This window comes from Macaca fascicularis, chromosome 15 (assembly GCF_037993035.2).
Source record: "Macaca fascicularis isolate 582-1 chromosome 15, T2T-MFA8v1.1".
NCBI classification, from domain to species: Eukaryota; Metazoa; Chordata; class Mammalia; order Primates; family Cercopithecidae; genus Macaca; species Macaca fascicularis.
In genome coordinates, this window is record NC_088389.1 from 97,053,568 (window position 1) to 97,077,322 (window position 23,755).

Consider the following 23,755-nt stretch of genomic DNA (forward strand, 5'->3'; position numbering starts at 1 on the left):
CTACCAAAGTGCTGGGATTACAGGAGTGAGCCACCGCACCCAGCCCTGAGATTCTTTAAGTGTTGTTGCTGTTGTCGTTTTACTTCGATGTGTAGATACTTTCCCCTATGTCTATGGATATTCTCCTCTACGGCCATACACTCTCTCCTATGGCTGTGGGTACTCTCCCCAGTGTCTATGGATACTTTCTCCTATGGATGTGAAGGCAATAGCAGTGTCAGAAATCTTTCCAATTATCCAGCACAGCTAGAAAAGAATTCTGGCATGCGGATATGGTGTGCAATGAATACTCTGACCTGACAGGTACAACTGCCAAAAATAAGGGAGAAAAAAGAATATTCAAAAAGAAGAGTGCTCCAACTCAATTTTAATACTGTGATTAAGTTTTAACTCTCCAGAAGTTTCTATGTATTTTTTAAAATAAATTGATGCAGACACTGGAGCCCTGCAGTGATGTTCTCTATGTCTCCTGCCCATTTTGCAGGAGAAAGTAGGCACTACCCTGGCAAATAATTGCCACCAGGACCATTTGCCTCAGCAGCAGCAATGACAAATGGGGAATACAATTGTGGCTCCTTTTCATTCCTGCTCCAGTCAATTGCTCTGACTGGGGTGAAACACTGTCAATTTAGGAAACTTATTCACATGGAGTGAACATGGCAGAAAATGTCCTCTCCCTGCAAAATAGCTTTCTAGAGACCTGAGCATCAGGATGAATGCATGGATTTACATCATCACGACAGAAACAAGAAAGGAAAAATATAAATCAAAGTAACAGACTAAAGCCAGTGTCTTTTACAAAGAAAATATTTAAAGAAAATCTTTCTCTTTAGCGGTCATAAATATGTTATTTTAATATTTTTCACAGCATTCTTCCGAGGAAGCTGAATGTATTTATCATTATCTTCAATTTCAGAGCTCCTACTATAACAAGGTAATTCACAGTACTTACCTAAACCCACACAAGTGAGCCACTGCTTACAACATTTTCTCTCCACTTTAAACTCTTGGTTATAAAATTCCAGATGCTCAAATGCTTGGTGCCAATGAGAACCCATAACCAGAATACTCATGTTTGTTAATTCTTCTTGTCGAGCTATCAGATCATGTCATCTCAACTTCCACCAACATGTTTTAAACCTATTTTGGTTTTTGTTTTGTTTGTTCGTTTTAACAACTAGTATTAGTATATTAGCACAATCAGGCTCTACACACACAATACAGACTTACCTCAATGTGCTGAAACATGTATGGGTGGTTGCAGATTTTTCTCAACTGCATGATAGTGTTCATAAGTGTCTTAGCACCTCCTTTTCCCTAAGAATCAGTGGAAAGAGAAAAATAAAACTAATTATTCACTGGTCAGACATTTCAGATCTTTTAAACTGGGCTTCTTATACAAAGGACCAAAGGTTTTCTCAGTCACCTACACACCTTGTGGTTCAAAGCTTCTTTAATTATATAGCCGTTCCTGAGTTAGATATAATGTCTTTCTTGTGATTAACTTATCCTACCAAAAAAGTGAACCTTGAAGAATTATGTGTAGTCAATGGCTTTGTGACATGACTGTCTATTCCGTAGGACTCCAGAACACAGAAGCACAGAACAGATGCCCAGGGAGTGAAACTGGATTTTAAAACCTTCTGAAATGCCACCCCACATTTAGGCAGAATATATTTGCTGCAAATTTGACATAAGCAGAGCTAACTATTTTGGTAATGTGAACATATTCCTTCTTTCTTCCTGCCCCAATGCAGCTAAGAGGTGAAGAGATGATCTTTGGCAGCTCTAATAGCTCAAAGGAGGTCCAGTGATTTACTTTAACAAATCAGCATTAGCAGGGATGCTTCCTGTGAATATTCAATGTCACAGCCATGAGAAGACATATCACAGCACCTTGAGTTGCATCATCTTCCGCAACATACCTTCTTATCTTTCTCAGAACCATCTGTGAGAAGGATCCCCTTAGCCTGCATATGGCGATACAGAATCTTCTGCAGAGCTGACATGTCACACTTGATCACATATTCCACCTGCGGAAAAGAGAACAGTAAGTAGGCAAGAGCAGGAAGGAGAAGGCGCCTGTTCTAAGAAGGCTGCTGAATCAGTGTCACTCCTGGAAGCACAAAGGTGTCTCTCTCTTTCTTGGATTCATGGAGTGCGGGGTGAGATGCGGGTGTTAGAAGGGACCAGCGTCATCATTGTTAAAGGTACCATTATGATGGTGGGGGCTTCCAAAGGTTATATGTAATTGATGCTGGGGTCATGTTTGCTGAAATTTCTGGACTTGGTTCTAAATTTGAGAGAGAGAATGGCTTACAAACTGTTCAAATTCAAAAATGTTCAATATGGGGTATTTTTAGTATTTCCTTCACTTCCCAATTATACTTCCTTTCCTATGAACAGAACGGTTTTAGGAAAAGCAGTGACTGACAAATATCCTGTGATTTTCTTCGTGAAACATTTTTAAAGGGTCACCTGTGGTATCTCTAATACTAGTCTAAAAGTGAGATTTATAACATCCCTAGGGTGACTACCATTAACTTCTACTCTTGAGAAATGGCAGGATGCAACCTAGTGAGAACAGGTGGAAGAGAGAAATTAATCCACAATTGGACACTACTTTATGGCCATCGAAAGGAGGACAAGGCCTCCTGTGCTTCCAGTTGAAATACCATCAAAATCCAATTTTACAAAGTTAAGGGGAATTCACATGCTCATGGTTTATGACACACCTGCATAGTTTATCATACTCCTAATACATAAAATCTGCCTTATTTCCTAGCATTGTTTTTCTTTATTTAAAAAAGAATCCCAAGAATACAAATGTGCAATTTTCATAATAAACATCAGATTAATGCCTAGAAATATGCAGAATGTGATTAAAAGTAAATCAGCAAGCTAATGTTTAATAAACTGATTTAAAATGATCACATTATTTGCAGCTCTGAAGGCCAGGGAGAACAGGTCACAAAGAACTTGAATATTCATTCAATTGTTGCTTTAGAAGGAACCTGTCAGACCAAATGGAACCACAATTAATAGTTTTTGGCCACACATTTTGATGCATCAAAGGAGATTAGCGAAAAGCTCGCTCTTTTACAGAGAAGTGGAGAAGTGTAAGTAACCCTCCAAAAACATGCTTCAGTTTTTAATGACCTTCTTGGCCAGGTGAAAGAAAAATCTCCAAGATTAATAAATAAGTATGCATTTAACACAGGCTTTGTGTTTTAGAAAACTGATCATGTTACATATTTAAAGTACTTGTCTTTTTTTTTAATATAAAAAATTTCTATAATTTGGCCAGGTGTGGTGACTCATGCCTGCAGTCCCAGCACTTTGGGAGGCCGAGGTGGGCAGATCATGAGGTCAGGAGTTCCAGACCAGCCTGACCAACATGATGAAACCCCATCTCTACTAAAAATACAAAAATTAGCCAGGCGTGGTGGTGTGCGCCTATAATCCCAGCTATTCAGGAGGCTGAGGCAGGAGAATCGCTGGAACCCAAGAGGCAGAGGTTGCAATGAGCCGAGATCGTGCCACTGCACTGGAGTGACAGAGTGACACTCATTCAGGACATAGGCGTGGGCAAGGACTTCATGTCTAAAATACCAAAAGCAATGCCAACAAAAGCCAAAATTGACAAATGGGACCTAATCAAACTAAAGAGCTTCTGCACAGCAAAAGAAACTACCATCAGAGTGAACAGGCAACCTACAGGATGGGAGAAAATTTTTGCAATCTACTCATCTGACAAAGGGCTAATACCCAGAATCTACAAATAACTTAAACAAATTTACAAGAAAAAATCAAACAACACCATCAAAAAGTGGGTGAAGGATATGAACAGACACTTCTCAAAAGAAGACATTTATGCAGCCAACAGACACATGAAAAAATGCTCATCATCACTAGCCATCAGAGAAATGCAAATCAAAACCACGAGATACCATCTCACACCAGTTAGAATGGCGATCATAAAAAAGTCAGGAAACAACAGGTGCTGGAGAGGATGTGGAGAAACAGGAACGCTTTTACACTGTTGGTGGGACTGTAAACTAGTTCAACCATTGTGGAAGACAGTGTGGTAATTCCTCAAGGATCTAGAACTAGAAATACCATTTGACCCAGCCATCCCATTACTGGGTATATACCCAAAGGATTAGAAATCATGCTGCTATAAAGACACATGCACACGTATGTTTATTGCGGCATTATTCACAATAGCAAAGACTTGGAATCAACCCAAATGTCCATCAATGATAGACTGGATTAAGAAAATGTGGCACATATACACTGTGGAATACTATGTAGCCATAAAAAAGGATGAGTTCATGTCCTTTGTAGGGACATGGATGAAGCTGGAAACCATCATTATGAACAAACTGTCGCAAGGACAGAAAACCAAACACCACACGTTCTCACTCACAGGTGGGAATTGAACAATGAGAACACTTGGACACAGGGTGGGGAACATCACACACCAGGGCCTGTCATGGGGTAGGGGGAGGGGGGAGGGATAGCCTTAGGAGATATACCTAATGTAAATGACGAGTTACTGGGTGCAGCACACCAACATGGCACATGTATACATAAGTAACAAACCTGCACACTGTGCACATGTACCCTAGAACTTAATGTATAATAAAAAAAAAATTCTAATTTTTTCAGCTTTACTGAGGTATAATTGTATCAAGGTATAATATTTTAAAAAGGTATAATATATAGAAACACAAATTACATATATTTAAGGTATGTCTGTGATATTTTGATATACACATACATTGTGAAGAGATTACCCCAGCCTTCTTCTTTTTCAAGAGCTGTTAACTCACAATGACATTTGATAATGGTAAAGAAAAATGTTGAACGACGTTAGACTTTAACAAGTATAATGGTAAAATGACATCAAGGACTAATATTACTGGGCTCTTTCCATAGAAAAGGCCCTGTGCAAAGTGCAAAGCGCTTTCTGTGCCTTCCCTCATTTAACACACAAAAGAGCTCTACTGAGATAGCTGCATTTAGCCTTCTCATTTTATAGATTAGGAATCTGAGCACCACAGACGTTTAGCTACAGGCCCAAAGATATAGCTATTCAATGGCACAGTAAGGATTTGAAATAGAATCCACTCTTTTAAGCTCCATGTTAGGATGACGAAGGAGATTTTCAGGCTTCCTAGCTCTGCCTGAGGTTCACCTTCACCTGCACCTCCCTCCTGGCTTGATCAAACCTTCCTGAATGTAGAAGGCACGGCTGATGCTTATGCATTTGGGGAAGGCAGATCCAGAATTCAGGAAAGAACACTCAAGCACCTTCCTATCAGTCAGCCACTGCTAAGGGCTGGAGGTGAAGGAGTTTGGAAAGCAGGAGGCACGCATGGTGATGCCATGGAGACAGGGATGCAAGCATCCTCAAAGAGATCAAGTCCGCAGAGAGGCAAGCTGCTCTCCAGGACCTGATGGCTGCTCTTGGAAGGCAGAGTCTCTTTCCTCACACAATTAGGGGATTTAATACACATGATCAAAATCACATAAGCTTCACAACTGTATTTTATGTTTGCTCCCAGAGCCTTCTCAAACAACTCCATGCCACTTGGTTTGTTTTTGTACTTTTTCCCAGGCCTGGGATGTCCTTACTTAGTCTTAAGGCTCCTTTCTAACTCTACTCTACCCTGAGGACCCTTTTTAAGATCTTTCCCAATCACACTATCAGCCAAAGCCAATTTCCCTTTCATTTCTCTCAAAGAAGTTTGTCAGTAAGCTTTTTTGATAATGGAGAAGAAAAACAAGAAGACATGCTAAAGCTCATTTTCCCAATACACATCTACATATTTATTTATGAATTACTATATGCATGCACTAATATTAATGTCTCAAGATATGAGTTACTTTCAGGGCATGGGTCAATGTTAAAGGAAGTTGATTTATATCCCTATTTAAAGCTGCCAATTTGATGATATCTAATATTTTTCGTCAACTCCAGCCCAAGTACCATGATGCGGCTGTTGAACACCAACACGAGGAATGGGAGAAGAGACAGGATGGCCTTTTTCCCGTTGTTCATCTATGCTTATGTGATTTCAACCTGCACTCCTTTGCAGAATCCTTTTAAACCCTTCTGGGGACCAGTGGTGGTAGTTTAGTTAAAATCAGATCATACTAAATCTCCTTATCTGGGCACAGGGAGACCCATAATGCCTTACCATCGGCAGAAACTAAATGAACCAGGCAACAAAGATGAATGGACTATCAGATGCTCCTGGTGGGGGAGACCCACTCTCACGCTTCCCCTGGGATAAGCTACACAGTGTACTCCCAGCACATGACTGGCTTTCAGACACACATACACACGTACCACAAAGGTACCAGTGTCAATTTGCATGTTAAATATCAGTAAAGATTTTTTTAAGAGAAAGATCAATATATATGATTGTTCTAACATCTTTCTCCACCCAGTGGATTACTAATAAGCATTCCCCAACACATACACCCATGTGTACATACTGCGTACCCCTGTCCTAAACCACCTGAATTCCTGAGTCATTCATTCTGATTGGTGGGATGATGTTGCTTTGCATTGCCACGCCATTATTCAGTGTGAGTAGCCCTCACCTCCACAGCCAAGTCTGTTGACTTCTCACATCATGCCTCCCATTTCTGGTGTATTATGCCTCCCACCTGGCCTGAGTGCAGCACAATGTACAGAGCAGGCAATCAACAGGTATGTATCAAGAAAAGGGATGGGCTGAACAATTCTAAAGCCACCACACTGAATCACAGTGACGCAAGAAGTTTTTATAATGATCGTGCCAACTCCAACTCGGTTGAGTCTGAGTTCGCCCCCCAAAAAAATGTGATGGCATCTGTTTAGAGCATGCATGTGAAAGCTCCTCAAAATATACTGGTGCTATAGCAAATGAAACTTGTGACTTCTTCACGGGGGTGATTCTCCCAGTAAGTTAAGATTTGTGAGAGCCACTGGAGCTATTTTCGTTTAAATCATACGTAAAACTGAGGTGCTGACCTCATGTATTTGGTACTTATCTCCTAAGCATTCTTATGTTAGTAAATGGCCTAACTGGTCCCTAAAAGTAGGCAAGTCAGGTCACTATACTGGCCCAGCATTTCTTCTTATATATCCCTGTAGAAGTATTTGAACTTTGTTCATAGCTTCTGCCTGAATACTATTCTTCATTTATAATTCCCCTCCCTAAAGGATGTATTATTGGAATAATAAACCTAAACTACATGTGATATATCACTGCTTTGTGAACTGAGATTTTTAAACAATATGATTCAATTTATGAAAGTCTCAAGTTCTAAACTCTATGGCATGAGAGAGGAACAAAGTAATGATTATTTATGCTAAGCATTCCAAAATTTGATATAATGAATACACAAATTGCCAATGTAAGCAAAGCTTTGTTGGTGTTTTACACAAACTATATCAGAATCAGGACTGACTTCAGGTAGGTCAACCTCTAGTTAACCTCAGACATTAAATACATATTTTAGCATTTTTAGACATAAAGAAATACCCAGCCAATTGCAAGTATAGTTGGTTCTTGATAATATGAATTAACAAAAGAGTCAGCACAGATAACCTTAAATGGGAGCTAAATAGAAAAATCAATTTTTATTTAGCTTAAGTTGTTCTTATATAATCCCCTTTCTATTTGGCATTCTTTCCCGCGCATAAGAAATGGATTTTATGCCAACGGCTGGGCGGTGTTGGTGGTTTGGGGGTGGGTATATTCCCTTGCTCATTAAGTGTTTCATTAGACTAATATTAAAGCTAATTTTCCTATGTGGTTGACCTGCGTTTACTAAATTGTGGCCTTTATATACCTGCTTTAGTTTCACCTGAGAAAGCACATGAAAAGATGCTCAACAATATTAGACATTAGAGAATGCGAATTAAAGTTACAAGACACCACTATGCACCTATTGAATGGCTAGAAATCTTGAAAAACTGACAATACCAAGCACTAATGAGAATGTGGAGGAAGCAGAATGGTCATATATTTCTGGTGGGACTACCCAGTGGTTCAGACAGTCTAAGAAACAATGCAGAAGTTTCTTATAAATCTGTGTATACACTGACCATTCGATCAAGCAGTCATATACCTAAGGCGTTTACTCAAGTGAAATGAAAACCTATGTTCACACAACAACCTGCACATGAAGGTATATAGCAGCTCTATTCATAATTGTCAAAAACTAAAAATGACCCAAATGTCAAACTGCACTGCACTGCATCCATATAATGGGATATTATTCAACAATAAAAACGAACCAACTATTGATACATGCAACAACATGGATGAATCTGAAACACATGTTGCCAAATAAAAAAAGAAACAGATGCAAAAGGTTATATATTGTCTTATTCTACTCATATGACATTTTGGAAAAGACAAAGCTATAGACAGGGATGGAGAACAGATTAGTGGCTGCATGAGGCTAAGAGCCGAGGGAGGGTTTGACTGAAAAGAAGTAGCACTGGGGAATACCAGGGAATTTTTTTTGAAGGGGTGGATGATTACATTATTTTGAATTTTTGTTGTGGGCATGGTTAACACAACTCTTCATTTGTCAAAACTCATAAAACTATACACCAAAAGAAGCAAATTTTACTACACATAAATTAAAAAATCAAAGTAAAAGCCTCTTTCCTATATGGTTCTTTTTTCATAAAAACATTTGAGAATTACTCCTGTGAAAGTATTTAGCCTTTTCCTCCATCTGCCATAGTTCCTTTCTGGATTCTTTATTCAGGCTAAGTAAGACATACATGTTGTTTGTGGCTGTAAGCAGTGGTGGTAAAAGAAACTTCTTTACCCTCTAAGATGGCAATGAGATTTCCAACTTTCCCCAGGTTAAAAAAAAAAAAAAAAAACCCTAACAAGGCTGAAAAAGTAGAAAATGAACATCAGCCCAGCCGTATCAACAACAACCACATACAAACACAAAGCACTTGAAAAGTTTACAGAGAGAGATGCAGGGGGGCTACTGGAAGGATAGCAAAGACAAGAAAACAGTGAGAAAGAACTTGAAGAATAGGAAAATGGAAGTCCTGTTAATAACAGAGACAGCAACATGAGTAGAAAATAAGGAATACGCCGAAGCAGCTGTCACTGGTTGGGTGCCTACCATGTGCCTGGCATGGTATTAGGAGCCCTACATCCCTTTAATCCTCAGAACTCCATAAGGTAGAGTCATTTATCTTCCAGATCACTGATAAGAACACTAAGACTCGTTTAGTTTAGATGACTTGCCCAAGTTCACATAGTAAGAGATGGAGAATGTGGTGAAACCCATGCCTACTCTGACAAGCAGAGCCCATGATTTCCACTCCACCAAGTTCCTCCAGGAAAAGATAACATGGCTGCCTTTAAAGATACAGATACCTCTAAAGGTAGCCATATATAATACCACACACTATTTTACGTATCTCAAATATAATACTCTGGGTGCTAAAGAGTACATGTATACTTCACGCAGGAGACATACTCTTGACAATTTGAGGGTAAACACAGTTTTAAAAAATTTTATCATCCTTCAAGTATACTCAGGAACTTCTCTTATAGAAAGAACCATAAAATAAATATTTTTGTAAAGCAAAGAATTCCTCTGTGATATAATTAATCACCTCATAATTCTTAAGCTGCAAAAATTTCAATTTTTCTCTAGTGGATTTTCTTAAAACATAACATACTTTCAACTTGCAATATATTTTTAAAAATCTATCTGTATTAGCCAGTCTTAGAAATGAATGAACAAGATTAAGAAGTTTTACGGAATGAATAAATGAAAGGCTTCAGTTAATTGCCTTTTATTTTATACCTCTTCTAAAGAAAAAAAAAAGAAATTATGTGATAAATTAAAATAATTAACATTCCATCTCTATCACTTGCAGAATCACTGTAATTGTATGCTAGGAAGTAATTCAAGGCACCCACATGGCCACTATACCCATTTACCAATTTATGTACTCAGTAACTAAACTCCATCTTGAACAGCAAGGGTGCTACCCAGAGGCCAAGACCACAGGAAGTCCAAGGGAGTATCAACAGCATTCTACACCCAAGATGCATTCACCAGCAGAATTAAATACTTAAATACTTAGACTTTCACTGAGACATGCATGGTATAAAAATCATTTTTAATTTTTTTTCAGACTATCAATGCATAAAGGATTAGGGAGTAAAATTCTCTCTTAACAAAGTGATCAGCTTTGTACACCATCTTGACAACTCCCACTTAAAAATGAACAGGAGGAACCGATCTGTCCAAAAATAGAGTTGTTACCCAGAAAAACCACAATCATGCAAAAAATAAAACATCTCAGAATTGGCTCTTCTAAAGAAAAAACTCCAATCAAAATACCTCATGCAACAAATAGTATACAATGCTAAACTATCTTTAAGAGAATGAAACTTAGAATTCAAATATGCATGGTTCCAAAATACGATCAGAAACATAGTAAACTAATACTCAAATCCAACCCCAAAACATAGAGCGGAGGGCTCAGAAGCTGTTCTAAAGCACCACAAACTAAGTTTCCAAAAGTTAGTCTGAAAAATACTGGCTTAACGTGGTCACAGGAACTTAATTTTTATGGCACGGAAAAAAAATAATGTCCCCAAATAATTAGATGGTGTGTCTGTAATTTGCAGAAACTCTTGTTTTTTCACTTACTGTCAGAATGGTGACATCACAAACATCAAATACTAAATACATTTCTAGAAAACCTGCTAATGTTTCCCATCCCCTTCAATGATGACACAAGTCCCCAAAGTCAAATATTCCATTCACTTATAAGCAGAACAATTCTACAGTGCCTGCAACAGTGAACTCAATGAGGCCACTTAAAAAAAAAAATTCTAAAATTAAAATGTAAATGAGACTCAATGAATTTGATAATTTTATAAAATCCGCTCGAACGCTTTTAGAAAACAGGCTGCAAATGCTATAATTTCCCTTCTCTCTCTAGCCCTACCAAACAAAAAAGCACTTTAAGATATTTTCAAGATACTTATAACTACAATATGAGTCTGCTGTTTCAGAAACACAATCTCAGAGGCAGGTACTTCAAATATATTTGCTGGAGGAAAAAAAACCCCACAACTTTGGACTGTGCGACATACTTTTTCTGGAAGCTGGGATTCAACTTCTTTCTTCAGTCTCCTTAGTAAAAATGGTCTTAACACCTTATGTAGACGTCTGATGATCAATATAGTTTCTTCTTCATTTAAATCCACCTGTAAGAGAGGCTTATATGAATTTGATGTTTTAAAGAAAAGGATGTTTCATACAATAAAGCTTTATGTTACACTTATATGGTTCAATACATGATTAACATTTTACATGCATTAAAGCCAGGTTTAAGCCTATCATATCTACCTCTGAATTATCTTCCCACCTGCCTACCAAGCGGTAACAAAATGACCTCTAAATAGATCTTTGTCTTAATGCTGAGTTCTATGGAAAAGAGTCCAGAAGCCACCAGTTTTTATCAGTAGTGTCAACAGCCCCAAATTGTATGGAATATGACTGTCAATGAAGACGGACTGAAGATTGAGATAGAACGGGAGAAGAGGGGCAATAGTTAATATGTTCCCTATTTAAAGTGGCAGCCTTAAGTTAGGCCCTTCGTCTTGGTTGTCTCAGACACAGAAACATACTAAAGGAACAGGGGCTTGCACATATAAAGAAGAGGAACAAGAGTTGATCTAGTTTATGCTGGTGGACCTCTAAGTCCCTCTAACTTCACCCCTTTCCTTTTCTCAGCCCTATCTAGTTCAAATTTAGCCAAACTTACAAATTTCCCGGCTTTCTCTTTCACCTTCTCCTATTAACCTCTAGGGGGCAGAGTTGATTGACACTACTTTCTACAAATGGGCAAGCCAGTGAGTTAACCACTGAGGAGGGGCCCATGTGCCTCAAAATCAAAGGACGAAATAATTCAAACTGAAATTTTACTAAAGCATTTTTAGTGGCTTTTCATTCCTATGAATGAGGAACCACTATGAAAATGACATGGGCCCAGTTCTTTTCTTGCAACGGCTCATTGTCTTCCTTTCATAAATGAGGTCTTAAGAGAAGACAGTGGAAGGAACAGTAAGAAACTGGAAAATAAATGGCTACTCCAGGAAGACAATTTATGTACACACAAAACTGAAACTCACATTAAAACCTAAAAAGAAAAAAAAAAAAAGTGTGCAGAAAATTAGTGAAAACTAGTTCTGTTTTACACACAAACTCTTCATGTGGAAATATTTCAAAGGGAACTCCAAGTTTATAACAAGGAAAGATTTGTTTAAAGCTTGTATTTAGTTGTTAATTTGGTCTGGTTAAATTAATTCAGCAAAATATCTCCATGTTCATCCTCCCTGTGGCCCACTGGTTCCACCAGTAAGGACCCTTTTCTGGTAGCCTGGTAAACATGCTGGCAAAAGACAAAGGGATTAGATGCCCCGTATACCACTAGATCCATTTTCCTAGGAGGGGAAAATAACCCCACCACGAGACCATGTCCACCCACCAATGGGTTTCATAAAATAAACAACATTGTAAACCACCCTGCGGGTGTTCTGTGGCAGTAATGTTCCCAGCTTTAGGGCCTTTCATTTCATGTCATTGTCATGCAGTAGAAAAAACAAAAGTCAGACCAGTACCCTTTCACCAGTCATGGCAAATGGAGCATTGAACCATTGTTCAAATGTGCTGCAGCTCTTAAAAATTGTGGGGAGGAGGAAGTTGAGGAGGGCCCAGAGTTCAGGGAGCTTATTCTGCAGCGGGGTCCCAGTCAAGAGGATCCTTCTGGGGGCCACATAGTGAGTGTTCAAGACCTGAGTCAGCTTGCAGTGGTGATTCTTCATTCGGTGGCCTTCATCCACTATCATGTATTTCCACCGAATCTATAACATAAGAGGAAGGATGGACATGTAGTAAGCAAGGGAAAATACAACTATTTCCAACAAGCAAGTAGTGGTGCGGAAAACCAAAGAACCCATCCTTGGTATATGATATGCTGTGATTACCTTTGAGACAAGAGAATCTCAACAATGTCTCATGCCTGATAGGCCGCATAAGACATCCTGTAATAATAGAATGTTAAAGCAACAATGTTCCTTACAGACCTCGTAATTCCAAATCAACTTTTTACAAAGAAAGAAAGTTGGGTCCAGAATGACATGGTTGTTCCTACATGTGGATCCTGTATCTCCCCATCCAGTGCCCCTTCTAGTAATACTGTATCATGACAGCTATCCCAGATTTCATTGTCATGCTATTTCGGCTCATGACAGGTGCAGAATATAGGTACCCACCTGAAGCAGAGGTTAATGACTGATTTTTCCAAGATGGCCCTAGCAGGTTCTACAGCGGAGATATTCCTGGCTCCATACCTTCTTTTCTATTAGCCTGGCTGGTTACTACCTTTAGGGCTTGGCTGGGAAGTGTGTTTTGTTTTGTTTGGACTGGTTGCTAACATTTAAAAGTTGGACCATTTCACATTAAATTTGTACATACAGCTCTTCAAAAATTAGGTCTGACCTCAATACACGCACATTCCTTACCTGCCAGATCTAGGACCCCTGTTTTATCTAAAATAAAAGTATATACTCACTGGCAGAAAGGGCAGTGCAAAAATATCATTCCTCTATTTATGCCAAAACTGCAGAATTAAATACAGCATACTTCCCCAACATGACTATTGCGTAAAACGTCCAGAATGCTTAAATGGCCCAGTCCTCCATCCTGTCTACACAGTCCCTTTCCTCTCTCATGCCTTGCCCTTCGGTCCTCTTAAGAGCACTGTTCAGTTTCTTAAAGTGAGAACAATGAGGAATGTTCCACTAAGCCTATCCATTCTCTACAAAACAGTGGCTATGGCCAAGAAAAACATCTGGTGCTCAGATGTCCCCAGATCCTGCTGCAAAGCTCCTAGAGACAGAAGGGAGATGAGGGAAGTATTCTATACAGTCCTTGCCTTCCTCATTAGAAGCATCAGACATGCCGGGGGAAAAGGAATAAAATTATCAGTCAGGCTGGGATGTATAGGTAAACAAACAAACAAACAAAAAACCTACCTCAATTTTTCTTCCTTCCTCCACCACCTCTAAGGAAAGTGCTTAAAGGATAATTAAAACTGTACAATCAACTGCCTCAAACTTACCAATAGCATGAAAAGAGGTAAGCAGACAAAAATATATTTAAATAAATATCCTAAATCTACTTTCTTGCCTAATTTAGCTTATGAAGTAATAAAGAATCAGAGGCCTTTGATTTTGCTATTGGGTCTACTACTAATTAGGTCTTCCACTTGGACAAAATTACTACCCCTTTCTATAGCTCCATTTCTCCAGTAACAAATAAAAGCAATGCATCTCATTACCAGGCATCTCCAATGAATCTTGAAATACATATGCAGATGACACAATATGAATTTTTTTAAAAGGATCTCAAATGTACAAATACATTCCCATAGTAATATTGAAAACACATCATTTTTGACACTGCCAAATTCATCTCTGAGTGTGAGGAGGTGGAACACAACATTGTTGCCAGTGCCATCTCAATTATTAAACCTCCCCTGGGAACACATTTCCTTTTTGTTATTTCCTATGATGCCATGAAGGGAACTCTCAGTTCCCAGAGCAAGAGTTTAATGCAGAGATAGAATAGACCCCAGAAATAGAGGTTCTATTCAATTTTGGACATAACTTAGTTTCAGATTATAGTGCTTTCAAAACATCATGGGGTAAAAAAAAAAATTACTAAAGAGAAAAAAAATGAGTTTTCATTATTTGTTCCATGAGAGAGAGTACTTCCATCTTTCTACATGAATGTACTAGAAGACAAGATGATATAAATGGGGGTAAAAACTTCTACTTTGTGGCTGAGGAACAACTTAGGACACACAAATTAGGAGACACGTAAGTCACAGAAACACCTCTTTCTCAGTTTCAAATAAATAGTCACAGAAACAGCCTTGAGTAATCCAACAATGATAGTCTATTATTTCACCAGGAAAAACCTGAAACAAGACTACCACAAAAGCCAATGCTTGGATAAACGTTCATATGGCGGAGACCATATGCAGAGGTGTCTGGCTCATCTTTGGAGAAACAAAGGCACAAGAGGAATGAAGTTACACTGACAATATCTCAGGGCAACAAAAACAATTATTTCTCTCCCGAGAATGTTCAAAGCTGTTGGAGAGAAAAGAGTTGCAGAAGCAACCAGGTGAATTTTTCTAAGAGATGTAAACTCATCAACTCTGAGAGGACAGTCAAGAGCCATTCCAGGATCAACCATACACACACACACACACACACACACACACACACACACACACACACAAATAGCATGCATGAAATCAAATCCATGACCTAAATACATCAAACTCTGACAAAATTTTTAAAAAATAAAGAAAGGGACAAGCCATCTAAGGATCTAATTATACTATTGATTTGGGCAATACTTCACATTCCAGTGCGATGGTCCATAATTAGAGAGAAAATAATTTTTTAGAAACATACCTTTGCAAGAATGTGCTTGTCTTTTATAATATACTCATAAGTAGTCAAGAGGACATTGAATTTGCCACTCCGTAGCTGGGGGACAAGGGAGCGACGCATGGCAGGAGTACCCTGAATGGAAAGAAAACAGTATATGCATGATCCTATGGACATATATGTGTGTTATTTCTCACTATTCATAGCTTAATGATGCCCAGACATGTGACTGAAGAATGCACAGACACACATTCTCATAGACTGATCTATTATACATGAGGAAGTTTTGGCTAAATTACACGTCTTGACCCTTTTCAGATCTTTTTTAGAAAGGTTTTCCCACCAAAGACAGTGGGAGGGCAAAGAGAAATGACAGTGACTTTGTGGTAGTAGAGAACCCACTGCTCTGCTGAAAGGCTCCAGTTCTTTTGAGAAAGTACAGCAGGCAGCCCGGGCACCCGGGTAACTGCCTGACTTTGCAGGAACAGTCGGCACAGTAGCAGCCCACAGCGAGCCAGTCAGCAGCACGCAGAATGTGTGATATTTGTCATTTGTATTACTCTCATCAGAAACCTTGCAATATGATAATTAACAATTTTCTTCTGGATTTCACTATCTGAAAGTAATTATGGTTTATTACAGTAATCTTCTTGGGATGATTAACTCTCACGGTTTAGTACATGATGTACATGACAAAACTTTACAACCAAATACAGTTCACAGATGTGCATATGGAATGAAGAAAATACGGTCTATTTTTTGCTTTTCCACATTTATATATAAATACAGCATTCCAAACCTTGTAAGAAATTTTCACCACAGAAGGAGCCCATTTGTCAAATTCATATGTCCAGTTAGATAGAGTCCTATGGAACAACAAAAAAAAAATACACAGAAAAAAGACATTTGTATAAAAATCAATGGTTAAAAAGATGTTCTTATTCATTTTCAGGCCTCACCTTGAAAGGGGCTACAGAATATAACATATCTCAACAACATATTTTAAAGGTGTGGAAATAAGAGATAAGTTCAAAATAAACTGTCACAAAACATGACAAGTTTGTGGTTCATAAAAAAAATCTTGTAAGAAAAAAACCAGAGAATATATAGAGAGCAAAAAACTAAACTGTAATATGATATTTAAAAAGAGCAATTGCCAGAATAATTTTAGGAGTCTTCATAAACAGTCATATAAGTTCAGAAAAAAGTTGAGTCAGGAAAAAGAAATTACAAAACCACATGAAAACATAAAATAAATCTGTCAAGAGGGAACGGGGAAGAAATATTGAATGACTTTTTTTTTAAAGTCCTGAAAGTGTCACTGTATATATGATTCAGAACGTGCAAAATATAGATTAAATGCAAAAGATGCCTAAATATTATAGATACAGATAATTCATACAAAAAGGACTGCAAATAGTCTTCATTAGAAAAAATTCAAAGAAAACACAATAATATTAATAGAATCCTTCTTCTTACTGAAGGTCCAAGTTCCTATCAGCATTGAGATCTATAACAAGAGCTCGGTGAATAAAGCTGCAACCTAACACCCACAGGCAGACACACTGAACTCCCAGGGAGGGTGCGTGTGAATCATTATGCCCTCACTCAGTAGTGTCCACTTAGGACCTTCTAAGAAATACCCAGTGGGTGAGGCACTGGGAACATAATGGTGAACAGCAAAGGCCTGTCCTTACTAAGCAGCAAACTCATTGAAACATAACCTCAGTGCACATACTAAGGTTATTTTAATGCAAAATTCATAGTTGTGCTTTTGATTTATATTCCGCTTTAAAAGGAAGATTTAAGAATATATAATCTTTTGGAAATGGAATAAGGAAAAAATCAAAGAAACCTCACACACCCCCACACACACACACAAACTTTCCCCTTTGTGAGCCACTTAAGGAATAATGATGAGCAAGACTCCCTATGCAGTGTTCAGGCTGTATAGACCTGTAATGCTAATGGCTGATAAAATCACTTGGTCCCCTGCTTAAAAGGCCAATCAAACAGGCTAGGATGGGGAGGGGTGGGAAATTAAAACCTAAATCCAGATTACATGCTCTTGGTAATCTGGATTTAGGTGACTACATGCTACAATTCTGTCTTAAGTAAAAAACAAGGATAAGCTACTAATCAACATACAGAACGATGACTGTGGAATAAATGACTTTACTTACGAAAGGGGAACAATGATGAGATAGGGGCCATTGAGTCTTTTGTGCTCCATCAGATAAGTGATGAGTGCAATGGTCTGTATGGTCTTTCCTAGCCCCATTTCATCAGCTAAGATTCCGTTCAAATTGTTATTATACAGGGAAACCATCCATTCCAGGCCCTGGAGCTGAAATGAAGAGTAATTGCTTCAATTATCCAAGATCTGCACAGGTAATTAATACTAATACAACTCAAGCGAGGCTGTGACTTCTTAACTCCTCAGTGCTATATGTTGGGTCTCCCACAGTAGGAAAATGGGGGAAGCACCAATGCAAAAAGAATGTAAAATATGAGCCTGTAATCATTCCCGCTGCTTGGCAGGTGCTGAGTGTTAATCAGATTTAGAAATGATGGGCTGTAGCATACTGGTGAGTTTTAAAGCAGCTTTGCCGCTCATCCATACTTAGTATTTCACAGTATATGACATTCTAGAATTACTATAAATGAAAAAAGCCCAAACCAAAATCTAATCCAACCAGTCCAAGAATAAAAAGCCAATGTGAAGGTAGATTTGGCACACAGATCAGAGATTATTAGAAACAGCCTTTTTGGTAATAAAAAGGCTACCCCCAGGGTGAGGTCCCCTCAGTGAGAAGGCGGAGTGACCAGGAAGCCAGGAACACTCTGCTGGGACCACAGGAGGACATTTCTCTTCCTGGCAGGGAGAAAGCTCCCAGGCAGCACATGCAAACTTTGCAATGTGAGTACTCCCCAAAGGCTGCACATGAAGCTGGTGACTGGAAACACGCTCGACGTATTTCTGAAGTAAAAAAACACTGCACCAGAGATTCCCCACGTTAAGTACACAAGTAAGGTTGGGTGAAAATAAAAAGTTGTTAAACCTCCATCCCCCAATCAACAATTCCCTTCCACCATCATACCACAGATGCTGGATTTAAATGATAGGATCAATTATATATATATTTGCTAAAGTCAATTCAGCTTGCTAATGATGTTATGCTTAGGGAAATGTTAATTTTTTATGTAAGAACAAAGCGAGTAATTAGTTTATTTAAAATATTTATTAAACGACTATTCTGTGCAAGGGGCCATGCAAGGAGCTGTAGCAGATAGATACGAAGGTCTGTAAGATGCACGCCTCCCTTCGGAAGCTCAAATCAAAGAGAAAACAATGAATGAGGCACATATGCACATATACCAAAAAGTGGTTGACAGTGCCAATGTATATGTATACATACAAAACTGTATTGACAAGAATTTTTCTTAGGGAGACACTACATTGGTTTGAAGCAATACTTCCATAAGGCACTTGAGATACTTTGTACCATGCAAGATTCCAAAGTCATCCTAAAGGTTTCTGCAGAAATACAGCAACACCAAGAGGTAAGTAGAGAAACAGGAAGAACCTCCAAGAGAATGGGCAAAAGATAGAGGGAAACAGTGGAAATTATTGTAAAACAAACAGTGGTAGATAGGAGAAGCTGTCTGCCTGCAATGTGTCCCTGAAACCACTAGACCTTTAGAAAAGTCAACTAAATACCAGAAACATTTTGGATACTCTGTAGGATGAATTTTTTTTTTTAAGTGAAAATTGATAAAGGGCTGAATTTTGCATTTGTGCTAATTCAATACAAAACAGAAGCAGAAACTAGCAACAGAGGAGACCAGAAATTCACAAAAATTGTGGGAAGTAATTTAGGTTTTCTCAGGCTGGAAACCAGCAGAATTGGCCAGGGGGAGGATCACATGTTGAACCAAGCTTATGTGGCTCTCTAGGAGTAGCAGGAAAACCTCAGCCATGTCAAGGTTAAATAAGTATTAATGACACAAAAACCTGTCAAGAAGCAAGAAGGTAGAAAGCTTACTCATGGAGACAATGATCAGGGAAGGCTTTGAGCCACAACTTGAACTGGTTTGTGAGAAATGATCAGGGAAGGCTTTGAGCCACAACTTGAACTGGTTTGTGAGATCTCATCAGGCAGATATGGCTAGTCAAGATTCCAGGAAGAAGGCACTTTATGAGGTATAAACCCAGAGAGACACTGCAAGGCATGTTCAGGGAATGTATAGCAGCTCAGCAACACAGAGGCATAAAACTCACATATGGAAGTAGAAGCTGGCTTTGAAAAGAGAGTGATGAAGAGTGCTTAGAAGGGTGTTGGATGACAGAAGAAAATCCATGTGGCATTAAAAGTTATTTACAAATAATTCAAAAGATGGATCTCCCATATACAGATACACAAAAGTTTTATTAGAGCATGCTGTGAGTTAACATGTATGTCAGGTAGGCCAAATAAGATGAAACCTGCTTTGGATCGCATGACTATGACATGGTCTTTGGAGAACACATGACCTTACTACGGCCAGAGCAGTGGTCCTCAGAATGTGCTCCAGGGATTCTCAGGGGGCCCCCAAGACCTTGGCAGGAGATCTACAAGGTCAAAATGATTTGCATGACAATACTAAGGCATCACTTGTCATTTTTACTGTGTTGACATCTGCACTGATGATGTAAAAGCAATGGTAGGTAAAAACTGCTAGTGCTTTAGCACAAATCAAGGCAGTACTGTACTCGCAGTCATTGTATTCTGCACTCCTATGCAAGGGCAGCGGACACAGTGCCAAGTGTTAAGAGTGGAGAGGACCTGACGCCAACAAGTACACTTCCTAAAGTATATTCTAGAAGATGCTAGTCTTACAGGATGTTAATTGCTGATATAAAAATAGGGCTTGGTAGTCAAAGAAGTTTGGGAAATACAAAGTTAAACAATGTTAAATAAGTGATTTTACTGCAGGATGCTGATGTGCATTATGGTTACATGTTGATTTCCACAGAGTCCTAAGTGTGCTGATGGGCACGTGAATTAACAGGAGGTGTCACTGCCAGAGTGACCATATCTGGTTGTTGTCAAGGGACAGTCCAGGGTTATGACTATTATCAATAATGTGACTATCGACTCATTCACAAGTATTCAATTTAGAAATAGTAATTTATATGTTAATCTTAGTTACAATATTTGGCCACAAACTTCTTTTTTTATTTTTTTTTATTTTTTTTTTTTGAGACAGAGTCTCAATGTCACCCAGGCTGGAGTGCAGTGGTGCTATCTTGGCTCACTGCAAGCTGCGCTCCCAGGCTCATGCCATTCTCCTGCCTCAGCTTCCTGAGGCTGAGGCTGAGTAGCTGGGACTACAGGCGCCCACCACCACGCCCGGCTAATTTTTTTTTGTTTTTAGGAGAGACGGGGTTTCACCGTGTTAGCCAGGGTGGTCTCCGTCTCCTGACCTCATACTCCGCCTGCTTCAGCCTCCCAAAGTGCTGGGATTACAGATGTGAGCTACCACACCTGGTATCTTTTTTTTAATTTTTAAGGAGCAATTCATAGAACAAATGTCTCATGGAATACACTTTGAGAAACATCACAAAGTGGTAGAAGGTAGAACACAGGAATTAGCCTCAATTACAGATCAAATAAAACATTGGCCTAATTTTTAACCAAAGCACAGATGCTCACAATTTTATTGCATCTTTTTTTTTTTCTTTTTTTAGATGAGTTTCACTTTGTCACCCAGGCTGGAGTGCGGTGGCATGATCTTGGCTCACTGCAACCTCCGCCTCCCAGGCTCAAGCGATTCTCCTGCCTCAGCCTCCGGAGTAGCCAGGATTACAGACGTGTGCCATCACACCCGGCTAATTTTTGTATTTTTAGTAGAGACAGGGTTTCACCATGTTGGCCAGGCTAGTCTCGAACTCCTGACCTCAAGTGATCCACCCACCTCAGCCTCCCAAGGTGATGGGGATTACAGGAGTGAGCCACTTCGCCTGGCCTATTGTGTCTTAAGAAAAAGCATAAATGTAGTAGACAGCTACTCCTAGGCGGGTTGAATCCATGGCATAAAACCACAGCCACACCTACAGATTTTAAAGAAATACTTCATCTGCTTCAAGATGAGGCGTGGCTGTTCTCCAGTTTAATAGAATGTGGCTGGGTTTCCCATTTTGCAGAGATCACTTAAAATACATCCCAAAAGCATAAAAGAGAAAATGGGTATGGCATGCCCTAGTAAAGATAGTAACATGGAGTACTCTAAAAGAAGAATTATAGACACCATGAAAGGAATCTCAGTATTATAAGTGATGTGGCCTAAAATGTCTCGTCATCAAAAGCCCTTAGTTAACATGTGCATGACATACTTCAATCAAAATTAGGCAAATGGTTATGACTTGCCAAGGAAACACAAACCACGCCAATTACCTGGTAATGCTTTAGGGTTCCGTTAATGAGGAGGGCGGACTGTTTCTCCACCCTCTCCGAGATGGCATGAGCCACGGTGTAGTAGGACTGGGAGCCCCTGGCACTGTACTGCATGCTGTATTCATCATCCACGTCTTGCTTAGCTGTCCTGGGAAAGGAAAAAGTGGAGAATCACACACAGACATGTGTGTGCATGTGTTGTTTTACTTCACTCAAAAAATGGTTTGAGAACCTAAAATAGCTGCAATAAGTGTGTTTTATTTATCAACCACTACTTGCCATGCAGTTAATATACACTATCTGTAATCCTCACAAAAAGCAAGCATAAAAGGCATGATGATGATCATCCCCATTTTATGCAGGTGGAGAACCTGAGGCTTACAGGGGTTACTTCATTTGTTTGAATCCCATAAAAGGTAGTGAAACCAGGATTCAAATGCAGGTCCCCTTGACCCAAAAGACAGATAGGAGCCAGAAACCTACACCTGCAGTTGAACATTTTGCTGATGAAGCCGTCCTAGACTGTTAAATACAAACATAAATCCTGTTCACAGAACACTGGCTAAAGCTGGGAGGGCAGGGGGAGAGGGCAACCCAACATTAAAGGGGTAGGAAGGAGGAAAGGCAGGCTTCTATCTTCTGTGCCTTGTTCATGAGCTAGTCTGTTATTCGATAGGCAATGAGGAATCACTGAGGGGGATTCTTAATGCCTTCAGTGAAGGATCAGGGCAGACTGGTAAGAGGAAGGGTCCCTGAAGTGGGGCACACAGCCAGCAAATAAAAGGGAGGAGTATGAGGATGTCTATTTCTGGTACTTAAAATACCTCATCTTTTAAAATTTTCTCTTTTGTATATTGTTTCACAACAGTTTTCTTTTAATAGTCGAGCTATACAAGCAAAGAAATGTGCAAACCCTTGATGTAGAGGGCCCACAGGAATGGATGAGACACAGAGCCAGGACACTCGGAAGGTTGGAGAGGGTTCAGGGACTGGGCAGGAGTGGGTGGTCAACTTGGCAATGGCAGCAGGAGGAAAGACAGGAATGGTGTCTCTCACTTGGGTTTCAGGGAGAGTGCCGATGTCATTAAGGGAGGCAGGAAAGGGAGTGAAGCAGCCAGTTAGGGAGGTAAGCCTCATTAGTTCAGTCTCGGATTGAAGTGCAGACGACAGGTGTGACGCTCAGGAGTGAGCCTGAGCTGGAGGAGGGGATTAAGGAGAGAGAAGAGGAAGGAAGTGAGGAAGAAAGGGAAGGAAGGAAGGGAGGAAGGGAGGGAAGGAGGGAGAATCAACATGAAACCCCGAGACCTGGGAACCCAGAACTCAGTGGTGACCTCTAAGAGCAGTTTCAAGCAGAGTGTAGGCGTGAAGTTAGTTGCCTCCCTTAAACAAAATTTCCTAAAAGAAAATTCATGAAGCATCATCCTCAGGCAATGCATTTCCAAGGGAAAAACTCAATACACACTCAATGATCTGCTTAGCATCCTTCTCAGAAACTTCTTCGCTATTTGGATCCAGGAGTATTTTCTCTTCGGTTTCCTGCCTACTGGACTCTTCTTCCTCATCCTGGAGAAGGAACAAAGATTGGGAGGAAATTACATTTTAACAAGGAAATCTCTATGATTGACATTTTCTGAAAAGACATGAACTAGTATTCAACTTCACAAATGAAGTAAGATCATAAAATTCAGGGAGGAAGTAAATTTAACATCTACTTAAGTGAGGCAATACCCCCATTCCATTGCTGTTGAAATCATGAATGAGAGAATGAAGGAAACTCTCTGAGAATCCCCT

At 39.4% G+C, this 23,755-nt stretch overlaps 1 protein-coding gene across 14 annotated transcripts in view; it reads right to left on the minus strand.

Annotated features, from left to right (window-relative positions):
* The window catches only part of SMARCA2 (SWI/SNF related BAF chromatin remodeling complex subunit ATPase 2), a 222,136-nt gene that overhangs the window by 95,175 nt on the left and 103,206 nt on the right, over window positions 1-23,755 (minus strand). For all 14 annotated transcript variants that reach the window (XM_045373183.3, XM_074017584.1, XM_045373185.3 and 11 more), the window contains 9 exons: window positions 23,427-23,527; window positions 21,965-22,112; window positions 17,711-17,874; window positions 16,327-16,393; window positions 15,552-15,662; window positions 12,684-12,926; window positions 11,154-11,267; window positions 1,926-2,033; window positions 1,231-1,317 (listed from right to left, as the gene is read on the minus strand). In XM_045373183.3, coding sequence (XP_045229118.1) covers window positions 1,231-1,317; window positions 1,926-2,033; window positions 11,154-11,267; window positions 12,684-12,926; window positions 15,552-15,662; window positions 16,327-16,393; window positions 17,711-17,874; window positions 21,965-22,112; window positions 23,427-23,527 — 1,143 coding nt within the window. The remainder of the gene's footprint in view (window positions 1-1,230; window positions 1,318-1,925; window positions 2,034-11,153; window positions 11,268-12,683; window positions 12,927-15,551; window positions 15,663-16,326; window positions 16,394-17,710; window positions 17,875-21,964; window positions 22,113-23,426; window positions 23,528-23,755) is intronic.